The 22,146-nt window shown below is 30.6% G+C and overlaps 2 protein-coding genes across 5 annotated transcripts in view; both read left to right on the top strand.

The window, feature by feature from the left end:
• Nucleotides 1-501: 501 nt before the first annotated feature.
• On the top strand, nt 502-5,511 carry LOC143247072 (anoctamin-2-like). 3 transcript variants are annotated; one of them, XM_076494471.1, is made up of 4 exons: nt 502-573; nt 1,163-1,260; nt 1,482-1,627; nt 3,725-3,976. In XM_076494471.1, the coding sequence occupies exons 1-4, from the start codon at nt 538-540 to the stop codon at nt 3,739-3,741; spliced, it is 297 nt and encodes a 98-aa protein (XP_076350586.1). In that variant the 5' UTR covers nt 502-537; the 3' UTR covers nt 3,742-3,976. The 3 variants fall into 3 exon arrangements, with proteins under 3 accessions (XP_076350586.1, XP_076350585.1, XP_076350587.1); XM_076494470.1 differs by lacking the exons at nt 1,163-1,260; nt 1,482-1,627 and adding exons at nt 858-962; nt 4,294-5,511 and having other exon boundaries at nt 553-573; nt 3,725-3,859; XM_076494472.1 differs by lacking the exons at nt 1,163-1,260; nt 1,482-1,627 and adding an exon at nt 858-962 and having other exon boundaries at nt 553-573.
• A 2,629-nt stretch (nt 5,512-8,140) lies between these two features.
• The window catches only part of LOC143247071 (anoctamin-7-like), a 14,793-nt gene continuing 787 nt past the window's right edge, over nt 8,141-22,146 (top strand). For both annotated transcript variants that reach the window (XR_013026351.1, XM_076494469.1), the window contains exons 1-7: nt 8,141-8,224; nt 9,900-9,972; nt 11,990-12,026; nt 14,048-14,159; nt 15,159-15,213; nt 19,668-19,765; nt 19,989-20,131. Coding sequence is in view for 1 of the 2 variants with exons in the window: in XM_076494469.1 (XP_076350584.1) it covers nt 14,095-14,159; nt 15,159-15,213; nt 19,668-19,765; nt 19,989-20,131 (361 nt within the window). In the remaining variant the exon portion in view is untranslated. The remainder of the gene's footprint in view (nt 8,225-9,899; nt 9,973-11,989; nt 12,027-14,047; nt 14,160-15,158; nt 15,214-19,667; nt 19,766-19,988; nt 20,132-22,146) is intronic.

Here is a 22,146-nt window from a genome sequence, read left to right as displayed (position 1 = left end):
ATTGTATGTTTTAGTAAATTCAGCTGTCACAATACGAGAATAAATAAGCAAAGAATAAAAATAATTTTTTTGACAAAGATGAAACCAGTGAACGAAGATCAACGATTCCAGGTTCTAGATTAAGTCCAAAAGGTTGATCAGTATTTAGATTAGCAATCCAATAAGTTTCTTTTATTTCTCTGTAAGCTTTAATTTTGAATCCTGTTTTCAATGGTTCAGCAGAACAGTATAATGAAACCTTATTTCATCAAAATAAGAAAGTGAAAATTTGGTAAATGATAATATGGTTATAGGCTTCTTAAACTACTAAAAAAGACTTAGTCACTGGCAACCCTGTAGTACTTGACGTGTGTGCTTGGGTATGTTACGTATGATATGTGTGTTCCAATATAAGATATGATACATAGTGATGAATAAAAGTCATTGCAATCACTGTTTACATTGTTTTATTAAATATTTTTATATTTAAATATTTCATGCCTTATGTATTTATACTGTGTTTTTCTCCTATTTTTTCAGGAATAACCAAGCTTATCAATGATAATCTACGAAGCTGCCTTTCCTTTACATGAGGTCAGTTAACTTATTGGATTCTTCTTTCCAAGTGTGCTTGATGTTGATAAAATATTGAGAAAGTACAATTTTTCAGCCAGTGTGTGTTATATCAGGTTTTTGGCCTGATGAATTTGTGTGATAGGGTTGCTCCTGTAGTTTGTTATTAATATTATTTTCCAGTAAAGTACACTTTAACATATTTTTATTAGTTGTCATTAGACTTGGAGATATTTCACTTACTGTATCAGTAAAATAATGGTATGTTGATAATTTATTTTGATGGGATGATTAATTTTGATTAGGGGGAATGTCATTCTTCAGAATGACAAATCTCCCAGGAAATGGTTATTAAACAACTGGGCTTCGTTTTCAACAATATTTAAAAAGCAACCCCTTGATGACATCAAGTGAGTGTTAATAATTTCCTGGACAGAATTTATTTATTTCATATAAAAAATCACTTGGTAAAAGTTTTGAGTTTTACCTAAAGATTGAAATTACCAAAAAACCTTTTTGGTACTTTTCAGTCTTGTGTCCTTTCTGAGATATTTTTTAAAGTGGTATTGCTACAGTAATTTTGAAACTGTTTTTCTACATTTCTTTCTAGTGTGGAACAGGAGGGTGTTTGTTTGAACTCTCTTTGCAGTTAGCTATAATTGTAGCAGGAAAGCAGTTCATTAACGCCGTGGTGGAAATGGGTGTTCCGTAAGTTTTTTAGTTAAAATAGACATTTATTGTAATAATTTCATGTAAGAACATTTTTCAAAAAGGGATTTTGGTATGTTCAAGATTTGTAGTTTATTAATGTTCAGTCAAACATGTAGTAAGTCAAATTGTATGTAAAATTAAACTATTTATACATTCATGTCAACAAAAAAACTGTTTTTATTTTAAAACTAGGTAAAAATGTTTTTGTATTTATCTAGATGGCTGTTACGGGTTTACAAGAAGTGGTCAGTGCATAAAAAGGGTCAGTGTGCTCATGAAAACCATGCACCCACTCAGTGGGAGAGTGACTACAACTTAATAAACCAAGAAGAATTGGGTCTTTTTAGTGAATATCTTGAAATGGGTAAGGCTTAAGTTTAAAATAATGATGTGAAAATAATTACATTAATAGATGTTCTACATAAAAACTTGAACAGGTTAAAATGGTACTTTTTCCATGTCTGTGAAAAATGTTAAATCTTTAACAATGACCTTGTAGTTTGTACATCATTCAAGAGCCTTAAAATCAAGTTATTCTAATTCTAGTTAACTGAGTAACTGACTACTATGGAAATGAATGATATATTATTTTAAGTTCCTCCAACATAGTTTGAAATACTTTTAGATATTTAATGTATAATTAACAGTAAAGATGAAATGTGTGATGTGATGATAATGTATGTGAAAAACGTAGTTGGAGCAGCATTTAGAATGTTTTTGATGATGTAGAAATGGATATGAATTGTGTTTATTGCTGAGCCTGAAGGGTTATAATGCTTTTTATTTATTTATTTAATATAAAAAATACTTGGTAAAAGTTTTGAGTTTTACCTAAAGATTGAAATTACCAAAAAAAACATCTTATATGTGTATGGCATGTTTAGAGTCACAGTTGGAGTTTTATTCATACTAGTTGTGTTTTGAAAGAGATCATTCTAAATACAATAATTATATATAAGGAGAGTCACTCATGATAGGAGGGAGAGAATTCTCTTGTATTGCTATTGTATTATTTTTATTGAGCTATAAAATTCAATAAAGATGTGGTCATAACCAAAAGAGATGTAGATCTAATAGCATTAGTATGTAGTTAATCAGATGTTTCTGTTATATAATATAGTTTTAATTTCTGAATTTCAAAAGGAAAATATTTTAATTTGTAACGTCTTAGTGCTTACATTTCTGTATCAATGATGGCACTTGTTTGTTCAAAATTGCTAAACTTAGACATCTTTTCACTTGTATTTGATTGACTGAAATTGAATACAGCTTTCAGACTTGCAGATTTTCCTTGTACATAACATAAAGTTATAGTTACCAAGCCATCCCATAAAGCTCTGTTCTCTTACATGCAGTCTTTCAAAAATGTAAATACTTTTCTCTCTTTCTGTCTTTGATATTTGCTGTTACATTATTGATATCCATTAGAAAATAACTTTTTAATATTCTGTTTTATGTATAATGTCATCTCGTTCACAGGATGGCTTTTAAGTTTTTCTGAACATAGATTGAAATCTATGTTTAGTTTAACCAGCTAAGGAAATTGTTTTGATGCACAATGTTTAGTTAGAAAACCAGTTAAATTGTAATAATTATAAGACATTGAATGCTTTGTGTTTATTATTGTTTGTGCTCTAAATTGTGTGTTTGAAATTAATAAATAATTTGGGAAAAAAATGAAAAACAGCCCCATGAAAAATTTGGGTTAGCATCTATCAATACTTTAAGTCTTTGACAACAAAAGAAATTACAGCATTCACAATTAAGTACTAGATTTTTGTTATTTTTTATGCACATATTTTGATTGTTATAATAGTAAAAAAAATACTTATTAGGTAACATTAGAATATATGAATGAAGAAATAGATTAATTTATTTGCAATATATGTATATACTTTTGAAGATCGTGTGTATTACATAATTTTATGCTGTGATTTGAACTAAGTGTATACAAGGTGATTCCTGGGTTGTTACATAGGCTTAGTATATAGGAAGTTGTCATATTTAACTGATGCAAGCCTGATGATAGTCAGGATAAATAATGATAAGCTTTTATTGTGCTCTGCAGGGATTTTAGAAAGGAAAAATATTATTTCATATTTTTTTGGTGTGGTTACAAGGTTAAACAAATGGCCCAAGCTCATGTAATGTAAGGGTAGAGACAATAATGCATAACATATAAATATTTACCAAAAATAACTTGATATTCAATTAGAAGATTCTATAAGCTATGCAAATGAAATTTGGAAACTGTAATATTAAAGACATATACATTTTATTAATTTTAGCATGAAAATCACTTTGCTCTCATACTAGTCAGAGTTTAAAATTGAGACAAATCTTTATAAAAAAAAAAGGTTCTTATGGATGGATTTTTTTGGAGTTCCTCATTAGTTATTGTATCCACTATATTTTGTTTGATAAGAATCACTTCATTGTTTGTTCCTTTCAATTTTTTCAGGGAATATTTTGGAGTGAAAATAGGCCTCTACTTTGCTTGGCTGGGATTTTATACCTGCATGCTGATCCCAGCTTCAGCAGTAGGAGTGCTGTGTTTCCTCTATGGGTTCTTCACCTTAATGGGTGATGCTCACAGGTATGAATAAAGGGAGAAAAAAGTTAAAAGAGTTATTAAACAGTTTATTATTTTTATAACTCATGTTTGATCATTTTCTAAATTATACCTCAGATAAATCAGTTACTTAGAGATATGTAATTGATGAAATGTGGTAAGTGCTTAATCACTGGAGTAATTAATCAGTGTTTAACTAATTAATTATTTTCACACAAGACATTTGTAGCTGGAATAATTGCAAAGAGTAATAATTGGAACCATTAATTTTTATTGGTTGATATGTTTTGAACCATTAATGTACCTTAAAATATTTTTAATAATTTTTGTGACAAATTGATTTAAACATAATTTCAGTTAATCAGTTATTTTATGTGGCATTATGATTGATTTAAATGTTCAGCTGTACTGTGTTTATTCTATAAACTTAAAACAAAATTGCATTTTTTTTTTTACAGTAAGGACGTTTGTGAGTACTACAAAGACACAATTTTATGTCCTCGGTGTGACATAAAAGGATGTAAATATGAACTGAACAACTAGGACAGACATGCACTTTTGTCAGAATTACACATCTTTTTGACAATGGTGCTACTGTATTTTTTGCTGTTTTTATGTCACTCTGGGGTAAGTATTATATAGATTTACATGTTAAAGTTATATAAATAATATTCTCTTCTTCAGACTCTGTTAGAGCTTTCATACACAAAATATCAAATTTTTGTTATTTAGTTTTAAGACTTTTTAAGTAATGCTTTTCTTGTGCCTATTTTCTTTTAGCATGTTGACTATCTAACATGCAGAGTAATTTTGATTTTAAGATTAAAAATACTTGTATGCATCAGAAAATGTTCACATTTCACATATAAAATTTTTATAACCTCCAGATAATTATCAAACATTTTTGTACAAAAAAAACTTAATGTTTTGTCTGTTATTTTTACTAATGAAACTCTGTATGGGCTTGATAGATTTGACCACTATAAACAATTAGGAAATTAATATAAATAATGCCTTTTTTCATTCTAGAATAACTACAAACTATAACTCATATAAAATAGCTTAAATTTGATAACATCATACATTTATATTCAAGGGGAGGTCAAAAAAGTGCCTCTCCCTTGAAAATGTTAATTTATTTGATATCATATTGGAACAGATCTTGTGAAGTGCATTTTACACATTTTTCTATTATCTAATAAAATATATAACAAATTAACAGCATTTTCAAGGGGGCCACTTTTCTTGTCCACACCATGTACAAATATAAATTTATTATTTTTATTATATTGATCTTTCAACTGTGTCTGGATAACAGTGTAGAAGTTACAATGACAGGGTGTATGTAAGCTCATGCTACCATATCCAGTAACATAAAACTGACCTTACAAAGGACCTGAATTTTGGGAAAGTAACTCAGTAAGAAAATCCTCATGATATGTGTGGTAATGGATGCCTATAGCAAAAGGGTTACTTCAACATAAAAACGTCCAACATTCAGTGATGTCGAGAAATCCACTTGTTGAGAAATTTATATGCAAAAACGGCTCGTTTGGGTTGAGAAAATATTTTACACAGAAGAGCGAACAACGTTTCGACATTCTTCGGTCATCATCAGGTTCACAAGAAAGAGGTAACTGACCGGAAGCTGACCACATGTTTGAAAGGGGTTGTGTAACTGAGTGTCGAAATGTAGAGGGCGGTATTAGATGTTTGAATATATAATTTTATTTATTTTATTATATTAATATAGGTATAAAGGCGTTCCTTTATATTGGTTTATTTTGGGTTTAAGTTGTTGTATAAGTAAGGCTTCTTTAATTTTGCGTTTGTTTATGTTTGTTTCTTTATTTAGTATTTGAGTGTTTTCTATGGTTATGTTGTGTTTATTTGACTTGCAGTGTTCGAAAACGTGTGAAGGTGACTTTTTATGTTCTTTGAATCTGGTTTCCATTTTTCTACTTGTTTCTCCAATATAGAAGTCGTGGCAGTTATCACATTGTATTTTATAAATAATGTTGGTGTAGTGTTTGTCAGTGTAGTTTTTACATAATATAGACCTCAGTTTTGTGCCTGGTTTTTGAATAAATTTGGTATTAACTGGAATGTCATATTTTGTTACTAATTTTTGCCAAATGTTGGTTATTTGTTTGCTGATGTCAGGAATATATGGCATACAGCAGTATATAGTTTCGTGGTTTTTTGATTCGTGAGATATATTTACTTTAGTTGGTTGATTTTGCTTTCGGTCTGGCCTGGCATGGCCAAGCGCGTAAGGCGTGCGACTCGTAATCCAAGGGTCGCGGGTTCGTGCCCGCGTCGCGCTAAACATGCTCGCCCTCCCAGCCGTGGGGGCGTTATAATGTGACGGTTAATCCCACTATTCGTTAATTAAAGAGTAGCCCAAGAGTTGGCGGTGGGTGGTGATGACTAGCTGCTTTCCCTCTAGTCTTACACTGCTAAATTAGGGACGGCTAGCACAGATAGCCCTCGAGTAGCTTTGTCCGATATTCCAAAACAAACAAACAAACAAAGAAAGCTTTCTGACTAGGTGTGTGCGTATAATGTTTTATACGGTTTGTGGAGCAAACTTATTGATGTTGATGAAGTATTGTTTTATTTTGTCTAATCATCGTTAATTTTATCTGCTGAGCATAGTTTTATGGCTGTGTTTATTTGGTTTCTTAGTATGTTGAGTTTTTGTTTTGTTTCATGTGCCGAGTCCCAAGAAATGTATAGTCCAGTATGGGTGATTTTTCGGTGGATTTCTGTTTTGAATTGTGTGTCAGTTTTTGTAATTTTGAGGTTAAGAAATGATATTTGATTGCTTTCTTCCTGTTCACATGTGAAGTTTATGTTGGGATGTATAGAGTTAATGTGATTGAAAAAATTAAGTATGTGTTCTGTAGATTTGAATCCCGCAACCGTGTCATCTACATATCTGTACCAGTATAGTGGTGGATGTAATGCTGTGTTAATTGCTTGTGTTTCAACTTGTGTCATAAAAATATTGGCTAGAACTGGTCACACTGGTTTGCCCATGCTTAGGCCATTTGTTTGCATATAGTTTTGGTTCTTGAACATGAAGTTTGTCTTTATGGTGGTGAATTCTATGAGGGTTGCTAACTGGTTACTGGGAATTTCTGTAGTTGGTTATGGTCTCGGATATAGAGTTCTAAGGCTATCTTGCAGGCTTCAGTGGTTGGAACTTCTGTAAAGAGGGATATAACATCGAAACTGGCCATTAAGGCTTTATGATTAAGTTGATTTAGATTAGACTTGAAATTAAAAGAGTCTTTGATGAATGAGCTGGCTGATGTTACATATTTGGAGAATGCCCATGCTATGTATTTACCAAGATTGTAATTAAACGATTCATATGTGGACATTATTGGTCGTAATGGACAATCTGGTTTATGAGGTTTGGGGATGCCGTATATTTGCGGTGTGCGTGAGTCGGTTTTACGTAGGTAGGAATAAAGTGTTTGTGAAATTGTGTTGGCTTTTTTCATTTGTAGTAGTAATTTGTTCAGTTGCGTCTCGTGTGTCTTTGTTGGATTTGTGTGTATTGGTTTAAATTTGTTCGTGTCTGATAGGATGTTATTCATTTTTTGGATGTATTCATTCGTGTTCATTATGACTATAGCGTTGCCTTTATCTGCTTTTAGAATTTTTATTCTTTTGTCTTGTTTTAGGTTTTTAATGGAATTAATATCTCTTTTTGTAAGGTTGTTTTTTAGTTTTCTGTTTTGTGAAATTATGTTGATGGTTTTGTGAGAAAATTCTTTGAAAAAATCATTTAAGATGTTTTTAGGTGTTTCTGGAAAATGTAAATTTTTTAATTTTACCTGGGAAGTTTGGCTGTTGGATGTCAATAAAATTATCTAAGTTGTCTTCTTTCTGTTGGTTGTTTCCTTGTTTTTCTTCTCTGTAGAAAGTATCACAAGTCTCCTGGCTAGGTCTTCTAAACATGTTTTGATTTCTATGGTTGGTTTGTTCCTAGGTGCTTAACAAAAGACTCAACTTCGCAATAGCTCAACTTCAATAACTGAAGTCTCACATCAAACACTTCAAGTTAATTCCAAAAGCAAGTTATTACTTTGAGATATCTTGTCTGTAATTTGGGACTTTTCAAGGAAAAAAGAAAACACTTTACAAAGTTTGTTATTACTAACACTTTGGTGAACAAAAATAGTTGAATAAATTATCATAAGCCATATCAGTTTCAAGAGTAATTTGCATTCTGTTGCAATTTCTGTCTTTAATGATGATAAACTTTATCACTTTGTTTTTATTTACTTTCAGCTGTAATATTTCTTGAATTGTGCAAAAAGGTATTCAGAAAAAATTACCCACCACTGGGATATGACTAGTTTTGACACTTTAGAGGTAATGTGTACTTTTACCTTAGTAATTAATTTTATCACAATGGACTTGTGTATTTGACATGAACATTTACCCATGGCAGTATACCAATTGTGATTGTGAAGGTACTAGTTGTGTCATGACAAATTTGACAGTAATCATACAAATATTTTAATTATATGTTGTCAGTGTTGACTGTTATGATTGCAAAGTGATTTTTCATGTTAAGATTAAAAATACTTCATTTAAAAAATTTTCAAATTTCACTTATGTAGTTCTTTAAACTTCCTTCATAAATATCAGATGATGTTTGCTGTCAGTAAAAAGTTTATTTTGTCTGTTATTTTACAAGCTGTAACTTTTAAATGATCAGCCAATCTAAACGTCCTCATAACCACCATAAAAAATTTTGAAATAATTGTAAATTACTTTTTATTCTGCTAAAATGACAGCAAATTGTGACAATATACATCTTCTGTTTCTTCTTAATCTTACAGTTTTATTGACTTTTGAACCATGTGTAACTATTAATCCTTGCTTTGAGGGTTGCGGGTTTTCATTCCCGTCACGTCAAACATGCTTGCCCCATTCAGCCATGGGGGCGTCATATGTGACGGTCAATCCCACTATTCGTTGGTAAAAGAGTAGCCCAAGAGTTGGCGGTGGGTGGTGATGACTAGCTGCCTTCCTTCTTGTCTCACACTGCTAAATTAAGGACAGCTAGCACAGATAGCTCTCGAGTTGCTTTGTGCAAAATTGAAAACAAACAAACAAACAATTAATCCTTCCTCACAACTTTTAAATCACTTGGTGAACCTTCAGGTCATGTTACCCTATTGAATTACATTAAACAATATGAAGAATATTTCTTATTACTATTCATTATTTTAGCTAATTTAACCTAACAACTTTCTTGTTTTTTCATTTTAGTTACTTTTGTAGTAATAAATAAAGAATATTCATAAAAAACATAAAATGTACTGTTTACCAGCATCTTTTTTTTGTTCTTTACTGATGGCACTACCACACTAAATGCCCCCTGCTAGTGTAGCGGTAAGTCTATGGATATACAACATCAGAGAGAACTATTGGCAGCTTGTAAAAGAGAAGCTGTGATAGGTGTGCATGATAAATGACTCTAATTTCCTAGTGTATGACATCATGAACGAATAAGATAGAAAGCTGTAAAATAACTACTTTATAATAACTAATTTACATAAAATTATTCAATTCTTGGAGAGGTGATAAGTAAATTATAGAAAAAGGAAGAATCTAAGAACTTAAATACTATTAAAATTTGATTCAGTAATTACATTGTGATGCAAAGTTTACTTGTATACATCAATAATAAACTAGTTTAATTAAATTTTGAATTTAACTCTGTAAAAGGTTGTGACATATGCAGTTTGACCTTCTTGATCTGAAAGGGTTAATGACCTTGTTTTCCTGCCTCTATTGGGTGCACAGGACAAGTTTGTTTGTTTCCAGTATGATATTTACAGCTACTCTCTAGTATTTTTCCTTGAACATCTTTTCAAACTTTGTCTTATAAAAATAATGTTTGAATGTTCCCTAAAGGTATTCTTTTGAGAACATTTCTCAAAAATACATGTTTAAAAAATGTAAATTTCTTATCACATAGATATGATGTTTTACCTGAACTCTTGATCATAATGTGGTTTGTTTTTTATATCACCAGGAACATCCAAGGCCAGAATATTTAGCTTAAATTATCAACAGTAAAGAAAAGGAAAATAAACTTTATTACAGGGGTAAGAACAGCACTGTTATCAATTTATAATAAACATCAAAACAAACATCTGACTTTTTGTCCAGTTGTTCCCACAATTTGTCTTGTTTTTATACAAGTCTAGATCTATCTGTTGATGATGATTTTACAGTGTTGTAGTTGATTATCAGATTATAAGTTTTATGATGACAGTAAAAGTGTTTGGTATTGGTTTTACAACAAAACTGTAATTAAATGTACTCTATCAAACAAAATTAACAAGCTATGTATCTTTTGTATGAATTCTTTCTTAAAATTTTTAAACTCAAAATAACTGCATTTTTCAAGAAGAATAAGGCATTTTTTTAATTACATGTACTTTAAAAGATAGCAGAGTATAAAAATAGATGTGAATAACAAAAGTTTAAAAGATCTTGATCTTATGCTTGTTTGAAATATTCTCATTTAAAGTTCCCTGCCTGGCTGCCAGGTGGTTAAGGCACTCGACTCGTAATTATAATGTGATGGTCAATCCCATTATTTGTTCGTAAAAGAGTAGCCCAAGGGTTTGCAGTGGGTGGTGATGACTAGCTGCCTTCCCTCTAGTCTAAATTAGGGACGACTAGTGGAGATAGTCCTCGTGTAGCTTTGTGTGAAATTCAAAACAAAGCAAATCAGTTAAAGCTCATTACATTTATTTTATCCCTTTTTTTAAAAAAACAAACAAACAAGTTAGATTTTCCAATGCCTAAGTTGTGGTTTTATTATCCCCTTCAAAAATAATGTAAATTGAACTTTAGAAGGAATATTACAGCAGTTTTTCACGAGTTATGAAAATTTATTACTTAGTTTTTTACTGATGTGTTTTTCTAAATGCTTCTGTGATGTACACTGTAACAGGTAAACGAACCATACAGTCTCTGCATTTTGATTCATGTTGTTTTTTTTATTTTTCTGACAATCTAGAATGAGTTTTAATTATATTGTTACTTAAGATGTACCGTGCACCATATTTTCCTGATCTGTGGTGTTACTACTTGTGAGTATTTATTTATGAATTAATTTGAAGTATATAGGTGTGTACACTAAAGCTATGTGAACATTTAAGATTTCAGATTTAAAGAAGAACCAATTTTGAGAACAGTGAAGTTTAGAAACAGGTTCAGTAGGTAAATTTGACACAGTAATGGTGTTTGGTATTCAGTGGGAATGAGAAATTTATCTATATACATGATAAATTTGCCAGAGAAATTATTAAAATAATGACAAAACCTCAGTATTTAAGTTCAGATGCAAGTAACACTACTATATATTTGTTTTGTAAGATCTTCAGTAGTACTTTTCAGTTTTGGCCATTTCAGCCATGGGGGGCATTATAATATGACAGTCAATCCCCACTATTCATTGGTAAAAGAGTAGCCTCAGGTGTAGCTGTGATGGTGATGACTAACTGCCTTCCCTCTAGTCTTACGCTGCTAAATTAAGGACTTCAAGTGCAGATAGCCTTTGTGCAAACTTCAAAACAAACCAAACCAAATAACTTTTCAATTTTTTTATAAACACACCCATCATCTTTGAGTGGTCAAATACGATGCACAAGAATTAGTGTATGTTGATTATGTATTTGTTCTTTTACCCTTGGGCTGGGCATGTATAAATTTGGATTAGAAAATCTTGATTTAAACACCAAAACTTACAAGCCAGAGTAAATTAAATCAAAAGAGAATGGCACTGAACCAGGGATAAAATTACCATATTCATATCACACTGATATCTGAAACATTTTTGTATTGTTTCATTATTTGTATGCTAGGCCTAGTGGTCAGTGTGCTGAACTCTGAACCTGGGGGTTTATGGTTCTAATCCTGTTGCAGCAAAAATGCCTTTCAACCTTGGGATTATGTGAATGTTGTAAAAGTATTGTCAAATCCTGTTATTTGATTAGAATAACCAAAGAATTAGCAATAGGTGTCATTTCATAGTCTTATCAGTTTAAAGTTAGGGATGGCTAGTGTAGATGTTCTTTCTGAAACAACTGACTAACTATTAACCTTTTCTAGATTTATAGAAGAATAGCCACCTTTCTTACTGAATTGGGTAAGTTTCACTTGTTTCTAATTTTGGCAATTCCAAATGAACATAGGTTATTTTGTATGTTTTGTTCATCATTTTGAATAACAAAATTTAACCAGAATCTGACTGCAAAAGTCCTTATCCATATTTATTTTAGTGCCAGATAAATACTGTAACAGTCATACAAAGTTTATCAGAATAATTTATACATCTTGAAAAAACATACATTTTATTGGTGAATAAATCCAAATTATGCACACTTTTCAAAATAGAACTTATTTCTTTAAAAAATTAATTTATGCCACATTATGCATGTTATCTAAATTTTTTAATTAACTTTTCTGTTTGTACAGAATGTAATTAAATAGCATTAGAAAGTAATTATGTATAAGTATATTGAACGTCACTAACAGCACACTTTACCAGTCTTAGTTTTATTATTGATCAAGTCTGAGTGTTTTGTTAAATAAACCAGTGGATCAGTGCGAAACACAGTAAAGTATATTTAGTTGTAATACCATATAGTTTTGTGATCAAAGTAGTGAAAACTGTTCACATTGCTAACATATATATGCAGAAATACATGAAACATTGTATAGTATTTATATAAATATATTTATGATAATTTTAAGGTTAGATGATTATTTGTAACTTTTAATTTGGTATTATGTATTTGATTTAATGACAGTTCATGGTGAAGAACAGTAAATATCATATACAGTGTACAGGGATACTGAAAAGTAAAACTTGTAAATATACATTTTAGAGGCTCTAAAGGCAATTCAAGCACAATATGCAAACAGTGCCATGGATATAGTATTTTTAGTCTTTACATAAACATTAACATGTTAATATGTAACTCAGATTGTCATCCTTTCTTGATTAGAAATACTTTTCCAGTGTATTTGATATTTAGCATACAACAGACTTGTACATTCTACTAACAACTTGCAACATCTTGTATAGATATGCATAATAAATTCAGAAATATAGTGAACATTCCATCTGTAATATGGCATTCATCCAATAAACTGACCCCATGCAGTTTATGTTAAGGATATATGTGTGTTTTAACATAATTTTTTATAACTTCAAGACTAATAAAATAAATTTTAAAATATGGAATTTTATTTTGAGATAAAATCATGTTACAATAAATAATAAAACATCTCTTGTTAATGCAGCCAGCTTATGTAAAGATATTACATAAATTGGCTTGAGTACTGCATGTTATAAATTTAAAAATTGTCAAAGATTACTAAAATGTGTATAAAACTACCATAAAAATATTTCCACTGTAAAACTAGAATGTAAAGCTCTTTTTTCTGTTACAATATGGAATGAAGTTAATCGTTTTGATTTAAAATTAACTTGTGTTTCCTAATGATTTGGCTTGAGAAGTGGTTAATGTTTGCTAATTCATGGAAACTAGTGTATCTAGACCACAAGTGTCTTGATGAACAGTCATTTGTATCCTACTTCTGACAACAACAACAAAAAAATGATGGAGGCTAAGATAAGGCTTAACATTTATTTAGATCATGGACAAATTAAGAAGAATATGGAAAATTTGTCTTAAATTCCTATGATTTGTATTTTATTATGACTTCCTCTCCCTCAGTACAAAAATATTTGACCGTAGTATTTCTAATTGTTCAAAACTACGTTGCAGAAATATCTTTGCTCCGTGTGACAGCAGCAGAGTAACCTAAAAGCTGGACCTGAGCCAGACATAGAATGATATTTATAACTATGGAAAATAATGAATTTTGTAAATATATAAGAAAGAAATAATTCACTTTCAGACATAAAGATATTTATACTCTAAAGATTTGATTTGAAGAATAGAACTTAATGTTTCACCTAAGAGCTCTAAAAACCTCTGACATGATGGGTGTTAAATGATGAGTTTAATAGTATTATCAATTGGTTGTCATTAGTGTTAAGGTAGTTTATCAAACATTTTTTATTTATGTCAACCTTTTTCTGTATGTTAATATTCTTTTTGTAAAATAGTTAATACTGTTCTGAAATATTGTATATAGAAATACATCGCACTCAAACTGATTATGAAAATAGTTTGACTTTGAAGATGTACCTGTTGAAGTTTGTCAACTATTATTCATCAGTTTTTTACATTGCATTTTTTAAAGGAAGGTGAGTAATTTGTGTTAAAATATGAAATGAAGTAGTTTACAAAGTAAAAAAAAAGAAACATAGTGAAAAAGTACTCAAAATAAATGGTACTAAAAGAGAGCTAATAATACATGGTTATAAAAACTAATCTTTTAAGTTGTTTTGTTAACTAATTTATTACTGTTCATAGAAGTGTTTAAAAATCACATGTAACATGATTTTTGAAACATTTTAATATCTGTATGTGTAGGTTGAAGTAGATGTTTAAGTTGTTGAAGCAATGTGCTAAACTGTTGTTTTTACCTTTATGTGTTCATTTTTTTCTACTTTTGTTGGTTTTTAGTTTTTAATACAAAGATATTATTACAATTCATATGTAAGAAAAATGTCTTAAGCAATAAAAACAAACTTGTAACACCATAAAAAAGCTATTCCCTTTCAAATTCAGATTATAGGTAACTAATCAAATATTGAAGCACATTATTTTTTGTTCATTTATAAATAAACTTAGCATTATGAGGGCTCTTTATTTATAAGTATTGCAGATAAAATTAATGTTTTAGCTGAATAATATAACTTATTGATGTACAAGTCTAAATATAACAAGCTAAAATGTATTTTACATTGATTGTGTTTACAGTGAATTAAATGGTCATGGAAATTTTAATAATAACTTGTTGAAATGGCATAGAATTCTTTATTTTTTAAAAATGTCCTAAACTTATACTTCTTACCCCAATGACACAGCAGTATGTCTGCAAACTTACATTGGTAGAACCTAGGTTTTGATACTGGTGGTGGGCAGAGTACAGATAACCCATTGTGTAGCTTTGTGCTTAATTACCCACAAACTTGTGGTTTTACCTTTGAGATTTTAGGAGACTTAAAAATGAAAAAGGACAATGGAGAAAGTGTCAATAGTTCATCAATACAGAATTGACTTTTTTAGATTTTATTTTTATCTTTATGTTACATGTGAAGAAAGCTGTTTATGTTAAAATTTATCTTTTGATGCAACAGGTTTGTTGGGTATCCAGGACATTACAATTCATTGTTTGGATATCGACAAGAGGAAGTATTGTCAGTTTTTTTGTTATATAAAAGTTCAGCTGTTAAACTATTATTTAAAAATTTTTTTTGTACACAGTTTATTCATAGTACTGTATAATAATTCCAAAACATACTTAACATCTGTTGACATTGTAGCTATTTCTCAATACCCAGTGTCATTAGCTGCTCGGTCCAGTGGTTCTTTGAAGACATTGTGTCGGCTGGTATGTGGAATACTTCTATTACTCTCCTATCTTGTAGTTTACATGATCTGGCCGATTCCTCTTCTGATGGTGTCCCAGTACTTCCTGTATATTTTTTTTACCACATCTGCTAGGCTTTTACCAGAAATGAGTATTTTCCTCAATCATATACTCTTTTTTTATTTTCAGGGTCCCTTTATTTTCATGGTATCCCATTCTGGGGCTAGTGCTTCTGCGGCAAGTATGCTTTCTCTTTTCGACTTCAAACTAGCAACTACTTTTACTATAATTACTACCACCATTATGCAACAGGTTCTGTCAAAATGAGGTGCCCTGTAAGATCATTTAGGCACCTACCACATGATATTATCTTGTTATGGATTGCCACTCATGGACATTCATGAATACAGCTAAAAGGATTTTGCTAATCTTCATATTGAATAAATTGTGATTGGTTTGCTTTGAAAAAAATGTATGGAACTTGATTCATCTATTGCACAGTTTCCAGAGCTCTGTTTTTCAGGACTCCCCAGTGCATTTTAGCACCCCAGGCTGTATTAGTGGAGCTTGAGAATCTGTGGCAGACAAGAGGCTTTTCCACCGAAGTTTTTGAGTGTGTTCAACCACTCTTGGAAGAGGGCAAAGTCAGGGGTCCTCCTTCTAGGGTTTCTAGATGTTTTTTTTCATTTTGCAGAAAGAGTGGCTCCAGCCTTCCTGGGAACCTACTCATAAATTTGGTTCATATTTTGCATACAGTTATCTAGTTGGGGAGTGCAAAACCCTTCTCTTTGATCAGTGCCAGTTTTGGTTATCATTCATGGAGGTTGGTTCACTATATCATAATTTTGAAACCAAAGCAGTTCCATTGTAAGTCCATGGTTGAGTGCAGGTTCCACATAATTCCAGGGTTAAGTAGAATACACCTTATCCACTTGGTTAGAGACTGAGAACAAATGTTCGTAATTCCATACCAGATAAGTTCTGTTCATTAGTTGGGTATGACATATGGGATCCCATTATTCCTAGCCTCGGGTGTTACCTTTTGGACTTGTTAAGTGTTGCTTACTTTTTTGTCGTTATTTTGATGGTGCCAAATGCAACATTCTGTGGTTACAGGTTGGTATCTAAAGTGTATATATATATATATATATAACATTGTGGTCTGATAACCATAGCCAGCAATATGAGATATAGGTACTACAACCCCTTAATTTCAACCCTGAGTCGTAGAATCTTGGCTGTCTGGTCAGGGGTGGCCTACCTCATGATTATTCATATTCTGTTCTGCCTTTGATATAGGAACAAAGCTCCAAGTGAAGAGTATATCTGTTATAGAGGTAGGGTGTAATTTCCACACTTTTGTACCATTTTTTCTCTTGGTACATTCCTGTTCTATACAAATGCTTTGTGTGTGGATCATGTCTGCACTGCCCCCTACACTTTTATCAATGTGAGATTCTAGCTATAGTGTTGGTGGATATTATTGGAAACAATTTTCAGTTTAAGTAAAATGTTAACTTTTATTTTTAGATAACTTTAGAAAATAAGTCCTCTAGAGGCTTTTAATTTCCCAGTAATCTTGTAATTTTTAAGAAACTAAATCTGGAATGTAATTGCCACTTTCCTGTTCTTTAAGTCATAATAAATAACATGATGTTGTTGTTTGCAGTTTATTATTCATAAAATCCAACCTTTTTATTTACTTTTGCACTACCAAAATAATTAAGGCAACTTGTCATTTTCAGACTTTCATTTATATCTCCTGGTAATATCGAAACATGAATGTTGTAAAGTGTCTTTAAAGTTGATATAGTCATGTGAAGATTGTATGCAAAATGGTGGTCAGTTGGCCAAAATGGCCATTAACTTAACTTCTAAATACGTAAGGATATTATGATTTAAGAATTTAAATAATAAGTTAAAAGTAACTGAAACATTGAAGGGAATATTTTACTAATAATTGTGTTGTTTGTTCTTAGTTTAAGTTGAAATTTGCAAATAGGATTTGATTTTATACTGTATCTATAAAACTAAATATGTTCTATAATTAAGGACTTTTGTGATTTTCTTTTCCAGTGTTCTTTTTTTAAGTTGTCTCTTAGACATATTCAAAAGAATTTTTGGTTTTTGAAATTTTATCCCAAGAAATTATAAGTATTCAGCATTGTCACTATGTTGTAGAAATGACACTAAACATAAAGCATTGTAAAACTATCTCCAATTTGCACATCTCATTCAGTGTTGCTAAGACCTGTGTTTAGGCCTGAGTATCATTAGGACACCTGCATTGTTTTATTGCTACTAACAGTAGTATAGATCTAGGCTTAGATAAGATCCAAGGTCAGTAATAATTACTCATTTATACACAGACAAATGTAATTTAGATTAGAAAGTAACATACCTAAATTACTTCTTTCTTGTTCTAACAAACTACATTTGAATGGCATTTTAATATATGACCAGCACTGTTTGAGGTAATCTACTTTACACAGACAACATTAATCTATAACCTACTTTATCAATCTGTATATGCTCAATCTGAACCTGATTAGACAATGTTTTGCTCAATAACATAATAGCAATCAACCAAATAACTATAAGTCCTGTATTTGCACTGGTATTTGGGACCTGAAGTCATAAATTCATGGTAGAAAAACATGAAATCTTGATTTTTATTCAAAGTACACTTCCTGTTGGCTGGGAAAAATAGCATTATTAACCCTTTCTCTGTAGACATCTTTTTCTGTGCATGCCTCAAGGTTTTAGTGAGTTACATTCAAAAATTGATGAAAGTATTTTCTTTTTATGATATACTAATAAATAAACCCTGAAAACATAGCTCATAATCCATATTTTAATAGTATACAAGTTTAAAGATTTTACTTTCAGAAGGCAATATTTAAAATGGAAAAACTAGAATTTTCTAGTGTAAGAATTGTAACATTTTCTCTCTAGGCCTTTTCTTCTCTAATTTAGTTACCACCCCTCCAAAAAGTAGAAGATGAAATTTAATGTAAATCACTTATTATTATATAATTTGGCTAAGGCATACTATAATTTTCATAGCGTTTGATATTACTTGGTTCCAGAGACATGAAATCAAATCTATCTTGCCACACCCACTTGTGATGTCCTCTTTATTAGAAATTACCAATAAGTACACTCAGTACAGTATTACTTAAAAACCAATAGAAAGCCGTGGTTTTCATCTGTCAAGTGATTTATCATATTGCAATGTTTCCTGTAAATAAAATTCCATATTTTGCTTTCAATTTAACCTTGATTGCCATGGGAAATTATTGTTTAAAAATAGAAATCTCTTTAGATCAGTTAGGTTAGATTGAGTAAAATAAGTACTACTGTTACTACTAATAATAATAGTAACAGGTGGTTAAGGCACTCGACTCGTAAATTGAGGGTGGCGAGTTTGAATCCCCTTCACACCAAACATGCTCGCCCTTTCATCCGTGGGGTCGTTATAATGGATACAGTCAATCCCACTATTTGTTGGTGAAAGAGTTGGCTGTGGATGGTGATGACGAGCTGCCTTCCCCCCTAGTCTTGCACTGCTAAATTAGGGACAGCTAGTGTAGATAGCCCTTGTGTAGCTTTGCACAAAATTAAAAAAAAACAAACACAAACAAACAAAAAACTACAACTAATAATAATACTTTAAAAAATGTTCATGAGTAGCTGCTTCATTACTGCTTCAGGGGTCACACCAGTAACAAGGATTTAGGTTTAGATATTACACAAAAACGTTTGAAATTTTTGAGACGAAGAAAAGTATTTTTGATCTAAACATGGAAATCAACATTCAGACTAGTATACAGAAATTCTCTATTTATTTATCTATACATATGTAAGTATTCACAGATACATTTATAGTAAAAATACTCCATAAAAAATATAATCTTTGGTGTGCAAAAAAACTATTTATGTTTACTTAAAGCCTGCCAAACGATGTGAATACACTGTAATACTATAACAAGCATAGAATAATTGTTAGGTCAGTTCCTGGGATTAAGCCTGTCATGAGAAACTTAAACTATGAAGAATCAATCTCTGCAAAGTTTTTCATGTTAGTCACACACATTATTTAAATTTTGAGGTTTGAAACATTTTTTGGACCATTTGATCCTGGGCAAGTTATTAGTGCTCTCACACACTGACTTATATCTTATTGTACTTTTCAGTCTTGTGTCCTTTCTGAGATATTTTTTAAAGTGGTATTGCTACAGTAATATTGAAACTGTTTTTCTACATTTCTTTCTAGTGTGGAACAGGAGGGTGTTTGTTTGAACTCTCTTTGCAGTTAGCTATAATTGTGGCAGGGAAGCAGTTCATTAATGCCGTGGTGGAAATGGGTGTTCCGTAAGTTTTTTAGTTAAAATAGACATTTATTGTAATAATTTCATGTAAGAACATTTTTCAAAAAAGGGATTTTGGTATGTTCAAGATTTGTAGTTTATTAATGTTCAGTCAAACATGTAGTAAGTCAGATTGTATGTAAAATTAAACTATTTATACATTCATGTCAACAACAAAAACTGTTTTTATTTTAAAACTAGGTAAAAATGTTTTTGTATTTATCTAGATGGCTGTTACGGGTTTACAAGTGGTCAGTGCATAAAAAGGGTCAGTGTGCTCATGAAAACCATGCACCCACTCAGTGGGAGAGTGACTACAACTTAATAAACCAAGAAGAATTGGGTCTTTTTAGTGAATATCTTGAAATGGGTAAGGCTTAAGTTTAAAATAATGATGTGAAAATAATTACATTAATAGATGTTCTACATAAAAACTTGAACAGGTTAAAATGGTACTTTTTCCATGTCTGTGAAAAATGTTAAATCTTTAACAATGACCTTGTAGTTTGTACATCATTCAAGAGCCTTAAAATCAAGTTATTCTAATTCTAGTTAACTGAGTAACTGACTACTATGGAAATGAATGATATATTATTTTAAGTTCCTCCAACATAGTTTAAAATACTTTTAGATATTTAATGTATAATTAACAGTAAAGATGAAATGTGTGATATGATGATAATGTATGTGAAAAAACGTAGTTGGAGCAGCATTTAGAATGTTTTTGATGATGTAGAAATGGATATGAATTGTGTTTATTGCTGAGCCTGAAGGGTTATAATGCTTTTTATTTATTTATTTAACATAAAAAATACTTGGTAAAAGTTTTGAGTTTTATCTAAAGATTGAAATTACCAAAAAAAACATCTTATATGTGTATGGCATGTTTAGAGTCACAGTTGGAGTTTTATTCATACTAGTTGTGTTTTGAAAGAGATCATTCTAAATACAATAATTATATATAAGGAGAGTCACTCATGATAGGAGGGAGAGAATTCTCTTGTATTGCTATTGTATTATTTTTATTGAGCTATAAAATTCAATAAAGATGTGGTCATAACCAAAAGAGATGTAGATCTAATAGCATTAGTATGTAGTTAATCAGATGTTTCTGTTATATAATATAGTTTTAATTTCTGAATTTCAAAAGGAAAATATTTTAATTTGTAACGTCTTAGTGCTTACATTTCTGTATCACGTGATGGCACTTGTTTGTTCAAAATTGCTAAACTTAGACATCTTTTCACTTGTATTTGATTGACTGAAATTGAATACAGCTTTCAGACTTGCAGATTTTCCTTGTACATAACATAAAGTTATAGTTACCAAGCCATCCCATAAAGCTCTGTTCTCTTACATGCAGTCTTTCAAAAATGTAAATACTTTTCTCTCTTTCTGTCTTTGATATTTGCTGTTACATTATTGATATCCATTAGAAAATAACTTTTTTAATATTCTGTTTTATGTATAATGTCATCTCGTTCACAGGATGGCTTTTAAGTTTTTCTGAACATAGATTGAAATCTGCTTTCACTATGTTTAGTTTAATTAGCTAAGGAAATTGTTTTGATGCACAATGTTTAGTTAGAAAACCAGTTAAATTGTAATAATTATAAGACATTGAATGCTTTGTGTTTATTATTGTTTGTGCTCTAAATTGTGTGTTTGAAATTAATAAATAATTTGGGAAAAAAATGAAAAACAGCCCCATGGAAAATTTGGGTTAGCATCTATCAATACTTTAAGTCTTTGACAACAAAAGAAATTACAGCATTCACAATTAAGTACTAGATTTTTGTTATTTTTTATGCACATATTTTGTTTGTTATAATAGTAAAAAAAATACTTATTAGGTAACATTAGAATATATGAATGAAGAAATAGATTAATTTATTTGCAATATATGTATATACTTTTGAAGATCGTGTGTATTACATAATTTTATGCTGTGATTTGAACTAAGTGTATACAAGGTGATTCCTGGGTTGTTACATAGGCTTAGAATATAGGAAGTTGTCATATTTAACTGATGCAAGCCTGATGATAGTCAGGATAAATAATGATAAGCTTTTATTGTGCTCTGCAGGGATTTTAGAAAGGAAAAATATTATTTCATATTTTTTTTGGTGTGGTTACAAGGTTAAACAAATGGCCCAAGCTCATGTAATGTAAGGGTAGAGACAATAATGCATAACATATAAATATTTACCAAAAATAACTTGATATTCAATTAGAAGATTCTATAAGCTATGCAAATGAAATTTGGAAACTGTAATATTAAAGACATATACATTTTATTAATTTTAGCATGAAAATCACTTTGCTCTCATACTAGTCAGAGTTTAAAATTGAGACAAATCTTTATAAAAAAAAAGGTTCTTATGG

The sequence above is a fragment of the Tachypleus tridentatus genome, chromosome 3 (genome assembly GCF_004210375.1).
Source record: "Tachypleus tridentatus isolate NWPU-2018 chromosome 3, ASM421037v1, whole genome shotgun sequence".
NCBI lineage: Eukaryota > Metazoa > Arthropoda > Merostomata > Xiphosura > Limulidae > Tachypleus > Tachypleus tridentatus.
Note: the sequence above shows the minus strand (reverse complement) of the source record. Positions and strands in the feature narration are given on the sequence as shown.